Here is a 16576-nt window from a genome sequence, read left to right as displayed (position 1 = left end):
GAATGTCTACGGTCAAAAAGAGAGGGTCTGGTAACTCACCCTGGTCAAACTGCCTCTGCATGCTCTCCATCTCTGACTTGTTCCCACTCACCCTGTAGATCCCTTCTGTAGTGATACCTGAGAGAGAGAGCGGAGAGAGAAGCAAGAGAGAGAGAGAGAGGGAGGGATTCAGTACACTTTATCCACTTGATGCATTCAACATGACATTTTATCATCAATCCAACTCACAGTCTGAACACACACACACACACACACACACACACACACACACACACACACACACACACACACACACACACACACACACACACACACACACACACACACACACACACACACACAGATAAGTACCCCTATATATCCTCTGCATAAGCAGCTCCAATAGAGTGCTGTTAGAAGCCGTGTTCTATGCAGAGATTGTGTGGTAATGAAACAACACACACATTGGAGAGTCTATTAGTGGCCTCCCACCGAGACAGATCATAAGCGCCATCAATGAGACTCATAAAGCACCAGGGCAGGCTTGCAGAAAGTGTTCCGGTGCTTTCTGTCCTTCTGGGGCTACTAGAGTTCAAGATCCATAAAAATGACTTAATGAACTCTGGTCCCATGTGTTCCATCATCTCGCTCTTTCTCCTCCTCTCTCCTTATCATCCTCTCCTCTCTCTGCAATCCATGCCTTTACCACAGTCATGGAGAGGACAAGGGTGTGGAAAGGTGGTGAGTGAGAGCGCTAGAGAGAGGGAGGCGGGAGGGAGACAAAGACAAAATCCCGAGACAGGGAGAGGCGGGAGGAAATGAGTCTCGCAGTCAAGACGAGCAGCATCGATCCCCTCCTTCTGCCGATCAATTATCCACAAAAGCTTTTCTAGCCAGACTCCAGGGGAACAGGGAATGGAAAGCGAGATGGAGAGGGGAGGAGGGGGACATGGAGGGAGAGAAATAGAAGAGAATAGCAAAAGGAGAGGAAGAGATATACTATATAATAATTACATGCCATTTAGCAGAGGCTTTTATTCAAAGTGCAAACCCTTTCCCATTAGTGGCCCCAGCAGGAATCAAACCCATATGACCCTGGCGTAGGGCTGTTATGGTGACCGTATTACCGCCACTCACGAGTCATGACCACAGTCAAATTGCACGTGACCGCTGAGTCATAGCAACCAGGCTTCTCCAAAACCGCTGATGGTCATTAGTAGCCTACCAATCTTGCTAACGGCCATTCGCTAATGGCCTGTCGCTAATGGCCTGGTACTCAGCGCTCTATTGTCCCTCTAATCACTCCGACATCAATGCAAATTCAATAGAAAATAAAATCAAACACTTCACGAGAGCCCTGGCATTCAGAGTTTGAGTGGAATGGGATCACCTGTTGCTCAGCGAGAGACAGCTACTCATAGCCGGTTGAGGCACGGGATTAAATAAGTGTTCCTATAAACCCATGTTGCGCAACATTTCTATAAACTATGCTAGGCAATTGTGTGAGAAAAAAAAAGAGTTTTGATCGCCTTTATTAAAAAAGAAGATCTCATCAGCTTTCTGTAAGCTATATTTATTGAGAAACTTTCCTAATATTAAGCACATTGCTTCACTTTAAAAATCGGTGTAGACTATCTGGCTGGCATGAACATGAACGGCAGGAAAAGTGTCCTCCATTCGCCCCTCTTTCGACAGGTACATGGTAATGGAAAGGTGCACCATATTTAGCAGATGTATCTAAATGCTTGTGTTCGTAGCGCCAACAGAGCAGAAATATCTAATAATGCACACAAATCTAAAAAGGAATAAATAAAGGAATGTCACGATGAGCAATCTCAGAGTCCGGAGTATAAATATACACAAACGTACACTACCTTTCAAAAGTTTGGCGTCACTTAGAAATGTTCTTGTTTTTGAAAAAAAAAAGCAAAAAAATGTGGTCCCTTAAAATAACATCAAATTGATCAGAAATACAGTGTACCGTTGTAAAAGACCAGCTGGAAACGGAAACGGCAGGCCAATTATTAGCAACCATCACTCCTGTGTTCCAGTGGCAAATTGTGTTAGCTAATCCTAGTTGATCATTTTAAAAGGCTAATTGGTCATAAGAAAACCTTTTTGCAATTAAGTTAGCACAGCTGAAAACTGGTGTGCTGATTAAAGAAGCAATCAAACTGCCCTTCTTTAGACGAGTTGAGTTTTGGGAGCATCAGCATTTGTGGGTTCGATTACAGGCTCAAATTGGCCCGAAACAAAGAACTTTCTTCTGAAACTCAGTCTATTCTAGTTGTGAGAAATTAAGATTATTCTGTGCAAGAAATTGCCAAGAAACTGAAGATCTCATAGAACACTGTGTACTTCTCCCTTCACAGAACAGAGCAAACTGACTAACCAGAATAGAAAGAGTGGGAGGCCCCGGTGCACAACTGAGCAAGAGGACAAGTACATTAGGGTCTAGTTTGCGAAACGGACGCCTCACAAGTCCTCAACTGGCAGCTTCATTAAATACTACCCGCAAAACACCAGTCTCAATGTCAACAGTGAAGAGGCGACTCCGGGATGCTGGCCCACTTGTGCACGGACTCGGGAGAGCGAAGGTCGAGAGCCATGTGTCTTCCGAAACACAACCCAACCAAGCCGCACTGCTTCTTAACACAGCGCGCATCCAACCCGGAAGCCAGCAGCACCAATGTGTCGGAGGAAACACTGTACACCTAGCTGCCTGGTCAGTGTGCACTGCGCCCGACCCACCACAGGAGTCGCTAGTGCGCGATGAGACAAGGGTATGCCTGCTGTCCAAACCCTCCCTAACCCGGACGACTCTAGGCCAATTGTGCGCCTCCCCATGGGCCTCCCGGTCACGACCGGCTGCGACAGTCTCTGGTGGCACAGTTTTAATTAATTAATTTTAGAATAAGGATGTAACATAAATGTGCAAAAAGTCAATGGGTCTGAATACTTTCCGAATGCACTGTATGTCTATCTACATACAGTGGTGGTTCCTCCTCTAAAAGTGTGTCATACTGCGGCACACCCAGCATTCTGTGGCACGTCATTTAGTTCTCAGCAATTTCTTGTTACTGCAAGTTATTGCTAATTTGACCACCAGAGGGCATCTTTGAGAAGCAATTTGATAATATTCCGTATTGGCATTACCAGAGAATTTAAAACCTTTTTTGTAATAACATAGTACATGGGATTGATTAAGAAATTTGGTTTAATTAATTTGATTCATATTATGGTGTTTCCATTCAGAGAAAATAGTCAGTTTGTAAATTTGGGCGGTTTCGCTCTCGGAGTGCAAACTGGACGTTCGGGCCAAGGAGAAAGGTTGATTTGAGCGATCTGGCATTAACGGCAGTCATCACCCAAGCTAATGTTGGCTAGCTACTTCCAGACACATATGAGACAACTTTTTTTACAACCATTTTACTCGCCCTAGCAGAGCTGGTAAGGCCGTCGTTTTGAAGTCATCGCAACAAAACAAAAATAGCAATGCTAATAGCATTTCAAATCGGTGGCTTTTGTCGAGCGATGGGCAACAATGCTTCGAGGGTGGCTGTTGTCTATGTGTGCAGAGGGTCCCTGGTTCAGGCCCAGGTAGGGGCGAGGAGCGGGACGGAAGCAAAACTGTTACACGGGCATAATTTCAAAATCAGGATAATCTCCTCTTTGTAATTATGTACGTTTGGGCAGCGTGCTCATTTGTCATCGATCGCCAGACCAGAAATAGTCAAAACGTTTATTTTTCCCATACTTTTTCATTACGCAGACATAAGCACAGTTGACACCATCGAGGTACGGATGTTTACTTTTACACAAGTTGTTTCTTTCCAGTTTTGTCTAACGAACAGGATTGTAGTGGTAAAATAAAAAGGGATACATTTAATGGAATTTTAAGCATCAGTCGTCAAAACGGGCTCTGCGAACGTTCGATTCCATTTAAGCCGTTTTTCAGCCTTGGGTGAATTTTGACTTGTTCGATTGTAGCCAGATAGCCAGAGTGAATTTACGAAAGCACCCAAATGTCCATTGAGAAAGCACAACGACCATACCATTTAGCTAAGCTAAGAATGACGAGAATAATCAAGTCAATAAAACATTGGGTAGTTAGATAGCCTATAGGCTAATATACTGGCAAGTTTGATGTATAACTACTAACGTTAGGCAGCTAGCTAACATACCGGCACATACTGCTGTAATGATATGCTATGTGGTTCATAATGATAGCTAACAAATTGTCAGCCAACGTTATTTGAAAAGTCATTACTTTATTACATTGTAACACCCCTTGGTCATTGGGCAAATCTGGTCAGTGATAAAGGGGGGTTTTCACACCTAGCTTGGCTATTAGACTATTCTTTAGTAAAGGTTGAATAGTCAGTCTGTTGTTCAGCTATTAGCCCTCCTCCCCAAATTGCTGTTCCCATCTCATTCCTTTCCCTTTTCCACACATCATCATTCTGCTCCGGAGTGGCTTGCCTGTGGGCGTGCTGGCAGGATATGGCAGCATCTTCGGTTGTGCGTCAAGAATTCTGCATACAGCAGCATGTTTGTATGAAGGTGTGGTTACTCACGGGCAAATTGTTATATGCAATGGAGGTACATTTGTGTCTTTTGTCGAGAGGAAAACCTTTTTCATTTTCAATCAAAAAGAAATTGTTCTGAAAGCAGCTTTTTTCCCCGACACAAATTAAGTCAAAGCGGACACCTACGAAAACGGCATCTCAGGTAAACAGCACTGGGCTGTATTGAAGACGGCATCTCAGGTAAACAGCACTGGGCTGTATTGAAGATGGCATCTCAGGTAAACAGCACTGGGCTGTATTGAAGATGGCATCTCAGGCAAACAGCACTGGGCTGTATTGAAGATGGCATCTCAGGCAAACAGCACTGGGCTGTATTGAAGATGGCATCTCAGGTAAACAGCACTGGGCTGTATTGAAGATGGCATCTCAGGTAAACAGCACTGGGCTGTATTGAAGATGGCATCTCAGGTAAACAGCACTGGGCTGTATTGAAGATGGCATCTCAGGTAAACAGCACTGGGCTGTATTGACGGATCCTGAAATGACATCTGCTGCTTTAGATTGAATGGTCATATCTCAGTTATTGTTTTTCATATCTATAAAAAAAATCATCTGTTTTCTTTACTTTCAGAGAGCGAGTTGACAAAGGGGCCGAAAATGTATACATTGCCAGATGTTCACTCTCTGAGGAACAGGCAGTGGAAGCTTTGTTGCTGGCAAAAGTGTCCATAACCAGAACTAATTCAACTGTTCTGTGTTCTTTTTCTCCATCTCTGCCTGTCTTGTTGTACATGGAACCGGTCTCACATGCGTTAATTAAAAAACCCTTTAGATGTCAGCTGCTAATTTTCAGATTTACACCACATAAACACAGCCATTTTCACTATCTGTTGCTGCCAAGTCCTGATTTCCCTAGGGGTTAGCCTTGCAATAACCAAGCGGTGAGACACATAGCCCTCTATATTGAAGTGTTTCAGGTACACTCCGATAGGTGTCAGCGTCACATACAGTTTCTATTGTTTGTCCTCAAGTGTCTGTTTTTCAGCATAAAGTTCTCCGTAGCCACTTAGTGTGGACATCAGGTGAGACCACACAATAACGGTCTCTTCTTCACTTCCTCCCTCTCCCCAAATCCTCTAGCTTATATCAGCTGTTTTGGTGAACCCCTCCCGCATCTGAACTGGCTGACACAGAGGACACAGCATGATCATAGGTGAGATGTCACTTGGTCGGGTCAACAGGAAGTATTATAAAAGAGATGCTTTACATTGAAATACAGACAGATGTAGGAGTCCCAGAGTTAATGATCCAAGGTCAGTTTTTCATTTCACCTCCTGATTTAAGATGACTGACCGTGTAAGAATAAAAAATAAAAAAGGCTTAATCGTGCTCTCTCGTCTGCAGGTATGTTTTGATGTGAAAGAGGAAGGCAGTCCCGTCATTGCCACCTCACCCGCTCTTAAGATAACCCTCGGCCAAACTGGGAGCCCAAGGCTGGTTAGGAGACACCACAACTGATGAACAGAGAGAATATTAGTGTAGCACTGAATCATACGCTGTCTGACACCGTTCTTCATTCTTTCCCTTTCTGTCTGCTACACCGCTCTCCCCTTCTAGTCTTTCTTCCTCCTCTTATAATGCACACCATATGTGCAATGATGTACATATTGAACTTGTATTTATAATATTACAATTATCATAATTACAATGCATTCGTAACACCTGGATAATGAACTTCTTTCAATAAAAGTGTTTCACATTCTCCACTGGTTGAAGTTAAGTATCCCATTGAAATACTATCCCGTGTCCTCAGATTAATGCAGATGTAGGGAGTTAAATATGCAGTTTTTTTTCTGTAGATATAAATTACAAATCAATCATGCTTCTAGTCTATTGCATCGTTACAATGTGTAATCATTGATGTCCCAGGCGCAGACGTGGTTAACACTGTTGAAGTGTATAATTGTAATACATACATGCAGACACAGCATCACTCAAATAATGGAGTTTGAAAAATAATGTCTCAGAAATTTATACCCGAATTTGCCATTCGCACCTTTATTTGCCAAGGAAGAGTACATGATCAATGAATATATTCAATGTACAGGCTACAATGTGCGAATGTGGGCTACAATGTACAGGCTACAATGCGCGGTAATAACTACAGCATATGTGTATATAGGACTTGCATCCTTGGCACAATAAAGTTATTATATTCTACTCTATCCATAGGCTTCATTAATGCCATTCAGACTTGAAGTTGATACAACTGTGATAGCTGAGGTTCATAGAGAAGTTCTGAACTAATATTCATACCAAACGTTTCAGGGTCCATATAGAGATTGGCTACATACTGTAGCTAACTACACATCCATAGGCATACAGTTATTTTTATCCTCCACTACACAATAAGCAAGTAAACAGTTAGCTAGCTATGTTACTTCAGCTGCATTACAAGGCAAGTTTACACAATTGTAAATTCAATTCGCAGTAAATGCTTTAGCTAGCTAGATTCTTTACATCCACTATTTCACAAGACAACCGGCTGGTTTGCTGGTTACATTTACATTTATGTCATTTAGCAGACGCTCTTATCCAGAGCGACTTACAAATTGGTGCATTCACCTAATGACATCCAGTGGAACAGCCACTTTACAATAGTGCATCTAAATGGTTCTCATGAATCCCGAAAACATTAAACAACACAAATTACAAATTAATTATCCTAACACTAGATAGCTGGCTAATGTTAGCTAGTCAGATAACTTGCTAAATAGCGATTTTCGTAAATGAACTTCATTAAGTAACATATTCCTCTCAATTGTACATGTTTTCCTTGACTCGTTATGACGTTATAACAACTTACATCTGGTTCCACCGCAATGTTTTATCAGCCATCTTTGTTGAAGAACGCCACATGGCAAGGGTGGCTTGATCCAAAATGTGTCATTGGAACCACGCGATATGATTGGTCATATAAAAACCTTGGGACCCAAATGCATAATGAGTGCTCTAACTCCCCCTTGTGATGGTCTGGAGCAATGAAGCCGTGACGCTGGGTACCTCTAAATCCCGCGGTGCAAGCTCACAACTTTTAAAGGAAGAACCACTGTAGGGTAGCAGGCTCTAAGGTGCAGGGTTGAGTAACCGGGTGGTAGCCGGCTAGTGACAGTGACTAAGTCCAGGGCAGGGTACTGGGTGGAGGCCGGCTTGTACCGGCTATTTAACATTCTGATGGCCTTGAGATAGAAACCGTCTCTCGGTCCCAGCTTTATTTCGTTTGTGTAAAGATAAGATAAAAGTGAGAATATTCAGTTGAGTGAGAATATTATCACTTGTGAATGATGCCCAGCTCGTGCAGTCTAAACCAAGAAAAAGTGAAAGCCCTATTTGTGACTTTTTCAAAAAGCATAGTTGCGTGCAACATGCTAGCCCAGCCCATAGGCCTATATGTTTTGTTAAGGTTTGTATCACAAAAGTGGCCAAATAACTCAAACGTAACTTATAGGCCTAGGACCCCTGGAACATATTTGGAGAGCCCATAGCCTACAGAGCGCCTAGTGAAATGTGTTCTTATAAGAGGATCCCAGCTTTCGTGATGCTATATTTATTGCTAAACAACCGATGTAGCCTGCCTGGGATATTAAAATCGTAACCACACGTAACCTCCATTTGCTATTCGAGTGCAGGCTACGGATTCATTTTCTTTTTTGTGGGCCGTATTCGACACATACACCGAGTATACAAAACATTAAAGGGATAATCCACCCAAAACTACAAATTGCTATTGTTAAGAGTGTTAAACCGTGTAGTCCACTTGTCATTCCAATCTCCTTGCATTAGCGTAGCCTCTTCTGTAGCCTGTCAACTATGTGTCTGTCTATCCCTGTTCTCTCCTCTCTGCACAGACCATACAAACGCTCCACACCGCGTGGCCGCTGCCACCCTAATCTGGTGGTCCCAGCGCGCACGACCCACGTGGAGTTCCAGGTCTCCGGTAGCCTCTGGAACTGCCGATCTGCAGCCAACAAGGCAGAGTTCATCTCAGCCTATGCCTCCCTCCAGTCCCTCGACTTCTTGGCACTGACAGAAACATGGATCACCACAGATAACACTGCTACTCCTATTGCTCTCTCTTCGTCCGCCCACGTGTTCTCGCACACCCGAGAGCTTCTGGTCAGCGGGGTGGTGGCATAGGGATCCTTATCTCTCCCATGTGGTCATTCTCTCTTTCTCCCCTTACCCATCTGTCTATCGCCTCCTTTGAATTTCATGCTGTCACAGTTACCAGCCCTTTCAAGCTTAACATCCTTATCATTTATCGCCCTCCAGGTCCCCTCGGAGAGTTCATCAATGAGCTTGATGCCTTGATAAGCTCCTTTCCTGAGGACGGCTCACCTCTCACAGTTCTGGGCGACTTTAACCTCCCCACGTCTACCTTTGACTCATTCCTCTCTGCCTCCTTCTTTCCACTCCTCTCCTCTTTTGACCTCACCCTCTCACCTTCCCCCCTACTCACAAGGCAGGCAATACGCTCGACCTCATCTTTACTAGATGCTGTTCTTCCACTAACCTCATTGCAACTTCCCTCCAAGTCTCCGACCACTACCTTGTATCCTTTTCCCTCTCGCTCTCATCCAACACTTCCCACACTGCCCCTACTCGGATGGTATCGCGCCGTCCCAACCTTCGCTCTCTCTCCCCCGCTACTCTCTCCTCTTCCATCCTATCATCTCTTCCCTCTGCTCAAACCTTCTCCAACCTATCTCCTGATTCTGCCTCCTCAACCCTCCTCTCCTCCCTTTCTGCATCCTTTGACTCTCTATGTCCCCTATCTTCCAGGCCGGCTCGGTCCTCCCCTCCCGCTCCGTGGCTTGACGACTCATTGCGAGCTCACAGAACAGGGCTCCGGAAGGCCGAGCGGAAATGGAGGAAAACTCGCCTCCCTGCGGACCTGGCATCCTTTCACTCCCTCCTCTCTACATTTTCCTCCTCTGTCTCTGCTGCTAAAGCCACTTTCTACCACTCTAAATTCCAAGCATCTGCCTCTAACCCTAGGAAGCTCTTTGCCACCTTCTCCTCCCTCCTGAATCCTCCTCCCCCCCCCCCCTCCTCCCTCTCTGCAGATGACTTCGTCAACCATTTTGAAAAGAAGATCGACGACATCCGATCCTCGTTTGCTAAGTCAAACAACACCGCTGGTTCTGCTCACACTGCCCTACCCTGTGCTCTGACCTCTTTCTCCCCTCTCTCTCCAGATGAAATCTCGCGTCTTGTGACGGCCGGCCGCCCAACAACCTGCCCGCTCGACCCTATCCCCTCCTCTCTTCTCCAGACCATTTCCGGAGACCTTCTCCCTTACCTCACCTCGCTCATCAACTTATCCCTGACCGCTGGCTACGTCCCTTCCGTCTTCAAGAGAGCGAGAGTTGCACCCCTTCTGAAAAAACCTACACTCGATCCCTCCGATGTCAACAACTACAGACCAGTATCCCTTCTTTCTTTTCTCTCCAAAACTCTTGAACGTGCCGTCCTTGGTCAGCTCTCCCGCTGTCTCTCTCAGAATGACCTTCTTGATCCAAATCAGTCAGGTTTCAAGACTAGTCATTCAACTGAGACTGCTCTTCTCTGTATCACGGAGGCGCTCCGCACCGCTAAAGCTAACTCTCTCTCCTCTGCTCTCATCCTTCTAGACCTATCGGCTGCCTTCGATACTGTGAACCATCAGATCCTCCTCTCCACCCTCTCCGAGTTGGGCATCTCCGGCGCGGCCCACGCTTGGATTGCGTCCTACCTGACAGGTCGCTCCTACCAGGTGGCGTGGCGAGAATCTGTCTCCTCACCACGCGCTCTCACCACTGGTGTCCCCCAGGGCTCTGTTCTAGGCCCTCTCCTATTCTCGCTATACACCAAGTCACTTGGCTCTGTCATAACCTCACATGGTCTCTCCTATCATTGCTATGCAGACGACACACAATTAATCTTCTCCTTTCCCCCTTCTGATGACCAGGTGGCGAATCGCATCTCTGCATGTCTGGCAGACATATCAGTGTGGATGACGGATCACCACCTCAAGCTGAACTTCGGCAAGACGGAGCTGCTCTTCCTCCCGGGAAGGACTGCCCGTTCCATGATCTCGCCATCACGGTTGACAACTCCATTGTGTCCTCCTCCCAGAGCGCTAAGAACCTTGGCGTGATCCTGGACAACAAACTGTCGTTCTCAACTAACATCAAGGCGGTGGCCCGTTCCTGTAGGTTCATGCTCTACAACATCCGCAGAGTACGACCCTGCCTCACACAGGAAGCGGCGCAGGTCCTAATCCAGGCACTTGTCATCTCCCGTCTGGATTACTGCAACTCGCTGTTGGCTGGGCTCCCTGCCTGTGCCATTAAACCCCTACAACTCATCCAGAACGCCGCAGCCCGTCTAGTGTTCAACCTTCCCAAGTTCTCTCACGTCACCCCGCTCCTCCGCTCTCTCCACTGGCTTCCAGTTGAAGCTCGCATCCGCTACAAGACCATGGTGCTTGCCTACGGAGCTGTGAGGGGAACGGCACCTCAGTACCTCCAGGCTCTGATCAGGCCCTACACCCAAATAAGGGCACTGCGTTCATCCACCTCTGGCCTGCTCGCCTCCCTACCACTGAGGAAGTACAGTTCCCGCTCAGCTCAGTCAAAACTGTTCGCTGCTCTGGCTCCCCAATGGTGGAACAAACTCCCTCACGACACCAGGACAGCGGAGTCAATCACCACCTTCCGGAGACACCTGAAACCCCACCTCTTTAAGGAATACCTAGGATAGGATAAAGTAATCCTTCTCACCCCCCCCCTTAAAATATTTAGATGCACTATTGTAAAGTGGTTGTTCCACTGGATGTCATAAGGTGAATGCACCAATTTGTAAGTCGCTCTGGATAAGAGCGTCTGCTAAATGACTTAAATGTAATGTAAATGTAAATAGCACTAATACGTGACAACAATATATTTTTTGTGAACAAATGTTTAATTTTGTTGTTCTAACAAGGTTGGTAGAAACATGTGAATATCATTTTGGATAAATTTGATGCAGCTCAAGTCTACTACAAAAACCCACACTTCTACTGCATGTTCGCTCGCTCCCTGGAATGGCTGGCTGGCTAGCTAGAAAATATAGCTACATACAATAATACCAAACTCAACATGAGCATGTGAAGTAGCTAATTAGCTGTAAAATTGCCTAAGCAAACTGCTCTATCAATTTGGGAGTCCAACTTACCAAGTTCAACTTGCAGTTCGTCTTTGCCACAGAGCTATAAAACAGGGTCTCTGCCCTGAGCGAGAACAACATTTACCTTGCTTTCCCACAGAGATCATTTTGAGGGGATGGCAACCCCATTAGGAACGGATCGCGTGACGATTACTTTGGCAACAGCGTGACGCAGCATGACAACGTGAATGCGTTGGGTCGACAGTCAGTCGTGTGAGCCGCTTCTCCATTCATTTCAGAATTGGATTCCCATCTCCTCCTTTCTATAATATCTCCATTTCCTACAGACACGGCGCATTGCGACAGAGGCGAATTAGCTACCGTGTGTTCCTACGCGATATCCTGATTTTCACAGGCGGACCACTTCGAAGTTAAATCATGCCAAAAATTAGTAGCCTGCCAAACTTGCTAACTGCCTGGTACTCAGCATTGTATTGTCCCTTTAATCACGCTAGACATCAATGCAAATGTGTTAGAAAATCTAATCAAACACTTCATGAGCGCAACGTTTCTATAGGCTATGCAATTGCGGGAGAAAACAGAGGGGTGGCCTCTTAAAAAAAGGTTAATCCCATCAGATTTCTATAGGCTAGGCCTACTATATTTACTTACACTTCACTAAGATTAAGCATATTGCTTATCTTTACAACAGGAGTATAGCCTACTTGGCTGGCATGAAAATGAACCAAGGGAAAAGCATCCTCCATTTGCTTTTTAAGTACATAGATGACATGTATTTCTTTCCCACTGCCCCTGTTGAGACAGGTGCATGATAATGGTCCCTTCTAAATCGAAATTTCACAAATATTATTTCGTATACGTAAAGACAAGATTAAATCAAGAATAGTCTGATGAGTGGCAATATTAGCCCATCACTTGTGAAGCATATACACTGCTCAAAAAAATAAAGGGAACACTAAAATAACACATCCTAGATCTGAATGAATGAAATATTCTTATTAAAACCTTTTTTCTTTACATAGCTGAATGTGCTGACAACAAAATCACACAAAAATTATCAATGGAAATCAAATTTATCAACCCATGGAGGTCTGGATTTGGAGTCACACTCAAAATTAAAGTGGAATACCACACTACAGGCTGATTCAACTTTGATGTAATGTCCTTAAAACAAGTCAAAATGAGGCTCAGTAGTGTGTGTGGCCTCCACGTGCCTGTATGACCTCCCTACAACGCCTGGGCATGCTCCTGATGAGGTGGCGGATGGTCTCCTGAGGGATCTCCTCCCAGACCTGGACTAAAGCATCCGCCAACTCCTGGACAGTCTGTGGTGCAATGTGGCGTTGGTGGATGGAGCGAGACATGATGTCCCAGATGTGCTTAATTGGATTCAGGTCTGGGGAACGGGCGGGCCAGTCCATAGCATCAATGCCTTCCTCTTGCAGGAACTGCTGACACACTCCAGCCACATGAGGTCTAGCATTGTCTTGCATTAGGAGGAACCCAGGGCCAACCGCACAAGCATATGGTCTCACATGGGGTCTGAGGATCTCATCTCGGTACCTAATGGCAGTCCGGCTACCTCTGGCGAGCACATGGAGGGCTGTGCGGCCCCCCCAAAGAAATGCCACCCCATACCATGACTGACCCACCGCCAGACCGGTCATGCTGGAGGATGTTGCAGGCAGCAGAACGTTCTCCACGGCGTCTCCAGACTGTCACGTCTGTCACATATGCTCAGTGTGAACCTGCTTCCATCTGTGAAGAGCACAGGGCGCCAGTGGCGAATTTGCCGATCTTGGTGTTCTCTGGCAAACGCCAAACGTCCTGCACGGTGTTGGGCTGTAAGCACAGCCCCCACCTGTGGACGTCGGGCCCTCATACCACCCTCATGGAGTCTGTTTCTGACCGTTTGAGCAGACACATTCACATTTGTCGCCTGCTGGAGGTCTTTTTGCAGGGCTCTGGCAGTGCTCCTCCTGCTCCTCCTTGCACAAAGGTGGAGGTAGTGGTCCTGCTGCTGGGTTGTTGCCCTCCTACAGCCTCCTCCACGTCTCCTAATGTACTGGCCTGTCTCCTGGTAGCGCCTCCATGCTCTGGACACTACGCTGACAGACACAGCAAACCTTCTTGCCACAGCTCGCATTGATGTCCCATCCTGGATGAGCTGCACTATACCTGAGCCACTTGTGTGGGTTGTGGACTCCGTCTCATGCTACCATTAGAGTAAAAGCACCGGCAGCATTCAAAAGTGACCAAAACATCAGCCAGGAAGAATAGGAACTGAGAAGTGCTCTGTGGTCCCCACCTGCAGAACCACTCCTTTTTTGGGGGTGTCTTGCTAATTGCCTATAATTTCCACCTGTTGTCTATTCCATTTGCACAACAGCATGTGAAATTTATTGTCAATCAGTGTTGCTTCCTAAGTGGACAGTTTGACTTCACAGAAGTGTGATTGACTTGGAGTTACATTGTGTTTCAGTGTTCCCTTTATTTCTTTGAGCAGTGTATTACCACTTGTGAAGCATATAATTATCACATGTGAATGGTGGTCAGCATAAGAAACTGCCTTTTCAAAATAGTCGCACACCTCATGTAGCCTAGCCCATAGGCATATATATTTTGATACGGTTTGTATCATAATGAAAGAGACCAAATAACGTCTTGACATTAAGCATTAAGAGGTGTAGAGACTAACTGGCAGACATAAGCAGCACGTGCATTTCAAGTTTGGGGAAGATCATTTTCATTATAAAAATGCACCTTTATAATAAAAGCATTACATGCATAATCACATTTGTGGTCACTTTTGATAATGGTGTTTTCCCGCAAATGGAACATTTGTGCTTATAGCCTACTGCCATGTGTGCATTGATGCGCTTATAGCCTACTACCATGTGTGCATTGATGCGCTTATAGCCTACTACCATGTGTGCATTGATGCGCTTATAGCCTACTACCATGTGTGCATTGATGCGCTTATAGCCTACTACCATGTGTGCATTGTTGTGCTTATAGCCTACTACCATGTGTGCATTGTTGTGCTTATAGCCTACTACCATGTGTGCATTGATGCACTTATAGCCTACTACCATGTGTGCATTGATGCGCTTATAGCCTACTACCATGTGTGCATTGATGCGCTTATAGCCTACTACCATGTGTGCATTGTTGTGCTTATAGCCTACTACCATGTGTGCATTGTTGTGCTTATAGCCTACAACCATGTGTGCATTGTTGTGCTTATAGCCTACTACCATGTGTGCATTGCTGCGCTTATAGCCTACTACCATGTGTGCATTGCTGCGCTTATAGCCTACTACCATGTGTGCATTGCTGCGCTTATAGCCTACTACCATGTGTGCATTGCTGCGCTTATAGCCTACTACCATGTGTGCATTGATGCGCTTATAATGTGAAGAAATAGCCTAATAGTTTATCAACATGAAACTAAATGTTCTGATCTGTTGCACCAGCCACATTGCATAAAGAAGTTTGATGGGCTTTATTGCATCCCATAATTGTCCGAGACTGTTTGGAATATTTATTTCTCACACAGAATAGGTCAACTTTTGTACTATGTGGGATAATAGATTGACATGAGCTAGTGCTTTCGCTGATCGTTAGGCCTCCTCATCTTGTGGCTGACAAAAGTAAATGTGGACAGTTCTTCCAATATCTTCAATATGCACCTCAGAACTGGATAAGGACGCGTGCAGTTGCGTCCCCGATGTGTCAGTCTTCACTTGTAGCCTGTGAGAAAGACCTGATCACGTGATGAGAGCCATGTGAGTAAGATGCTTAGGAGCACGCTTAGGAGCACTCTCCCTCGGGAAATGGTTTAGGAAAAATATCCTTTCTATTTTATTTAGCTATGTTCAATTGTATTCTTACTTTAAAATAGTGCCACAGAAATGATAGTGTAGCCCACAGCCATATGGCATAGTCAGATCAGGGCCTAACATAAGGACAACTCTGAGGACGCTATCCTGTTCTTCTGAAATAGACTACATTTCCTTTATATCATGTTTCATTAGACCTGTCTAAAATAAATAGATTTACTGTTGTGATGTAGGCATGACAATCACCTGCTTACAAAATGTAATGACCGCCACTGCCCTACTCTGGTATGCTACCGCCACGCTCTTACCATACAGAGCCAGAGTGAGGTAACAAGGACAGGGGAGGAAGGGGGAGAGAGATATAGACAGAGGGAGGATGGTAGTGGAAATGCAGAGGTCAGAGAGCGTGATGTCGAGATCAACTTCCATCACCTTATTTGTTCTGAGAGCAGCTCTGGACCAGTTTCCTTTCCTCTGCAGCGACCGGGGTCAAACCAAACACTAGCACTTCCTGTGAACAGCTCATCTACATCCTGTCTTGAGCGACCATCTCCTGCTTCTACAGGACTATCCCATCTCATAATCATGACATATTTTTATTACATTTTCTTCCCCTCATCTCTCCCAGTCTTTTTCCACCTACAGTATATCAGCCACCATCAAGTGATGTCCCAAACACAAACATGCCAACGATAAGCATTAAACTGAGAATGTGTAAACAGCTCTCGCTCTCTTCCCATCACTCATTCATCATGACAAACACACACACAGAAGAGAGTGGCAGTTGGCTCCGGAGGCGTGTTGGCAAAGCATCACCGACACGGGTCAGACTTATCCTCAGCCCAGATGTGGGGTTTGTATCAGGGTCTCATTGCCGCTGGCAACAAGCAGCCATTTTTCCATAGGCCATCACTGGCTGCTGCCCTTTACGTCGCTATGGAGCTCGCTAGAACAAGGAGACGTGCCCACGCATGCTAACGCGCATTCATCATCTCAATACACACAACTCACTGGGCG

General features: G+C 45.6%; 1 protein-coding gene across 2 annotated transcripts in view; it reads right to left on the bottom strand.

Annotated features, from left to right (window-relative positions):
- The window catches only part of LOC124005921 (rho GTPase-activating protein 35-like), a 97702-nt gene that overhangs the window by 14713 nt on the left and 66413 nt on the right, over positions 1–16576 (bottom strand). For both annotated transcript variants that reach the window (XM_046315562.1, XM_046315561.1), the window contains exon 4: positions 40–117. In XM_046315562.1, the coding sequence (XP_046171518.1) occupies positions 40–117 (78 nt within the window). The remainder of the gene's footprint in view (positions 1–39; positions 118–16576) is intronic.

The sequence above is a fragment of the Oncorhynchus gorbuscha genome, linkage group LG19, assembly GCF_021184085.1.
Source record: "Oncorhynchus gorbuscha isolate QuinsamMale2020 ecotype Even-year linkage group LG19, OgorEven_v1.0, whole genome shotgun sequence".
NCBI classification, from domain to species: Eukaryota; Metazoa; Chordata; class Actinopteri; order Salmoniformes; family Salmonidae; genus Oncorhynchus; species Oncorhynchus gorbuscha.
This window is presented reverse-complemented; position numbering and strand designations above follow the sequence as displayed.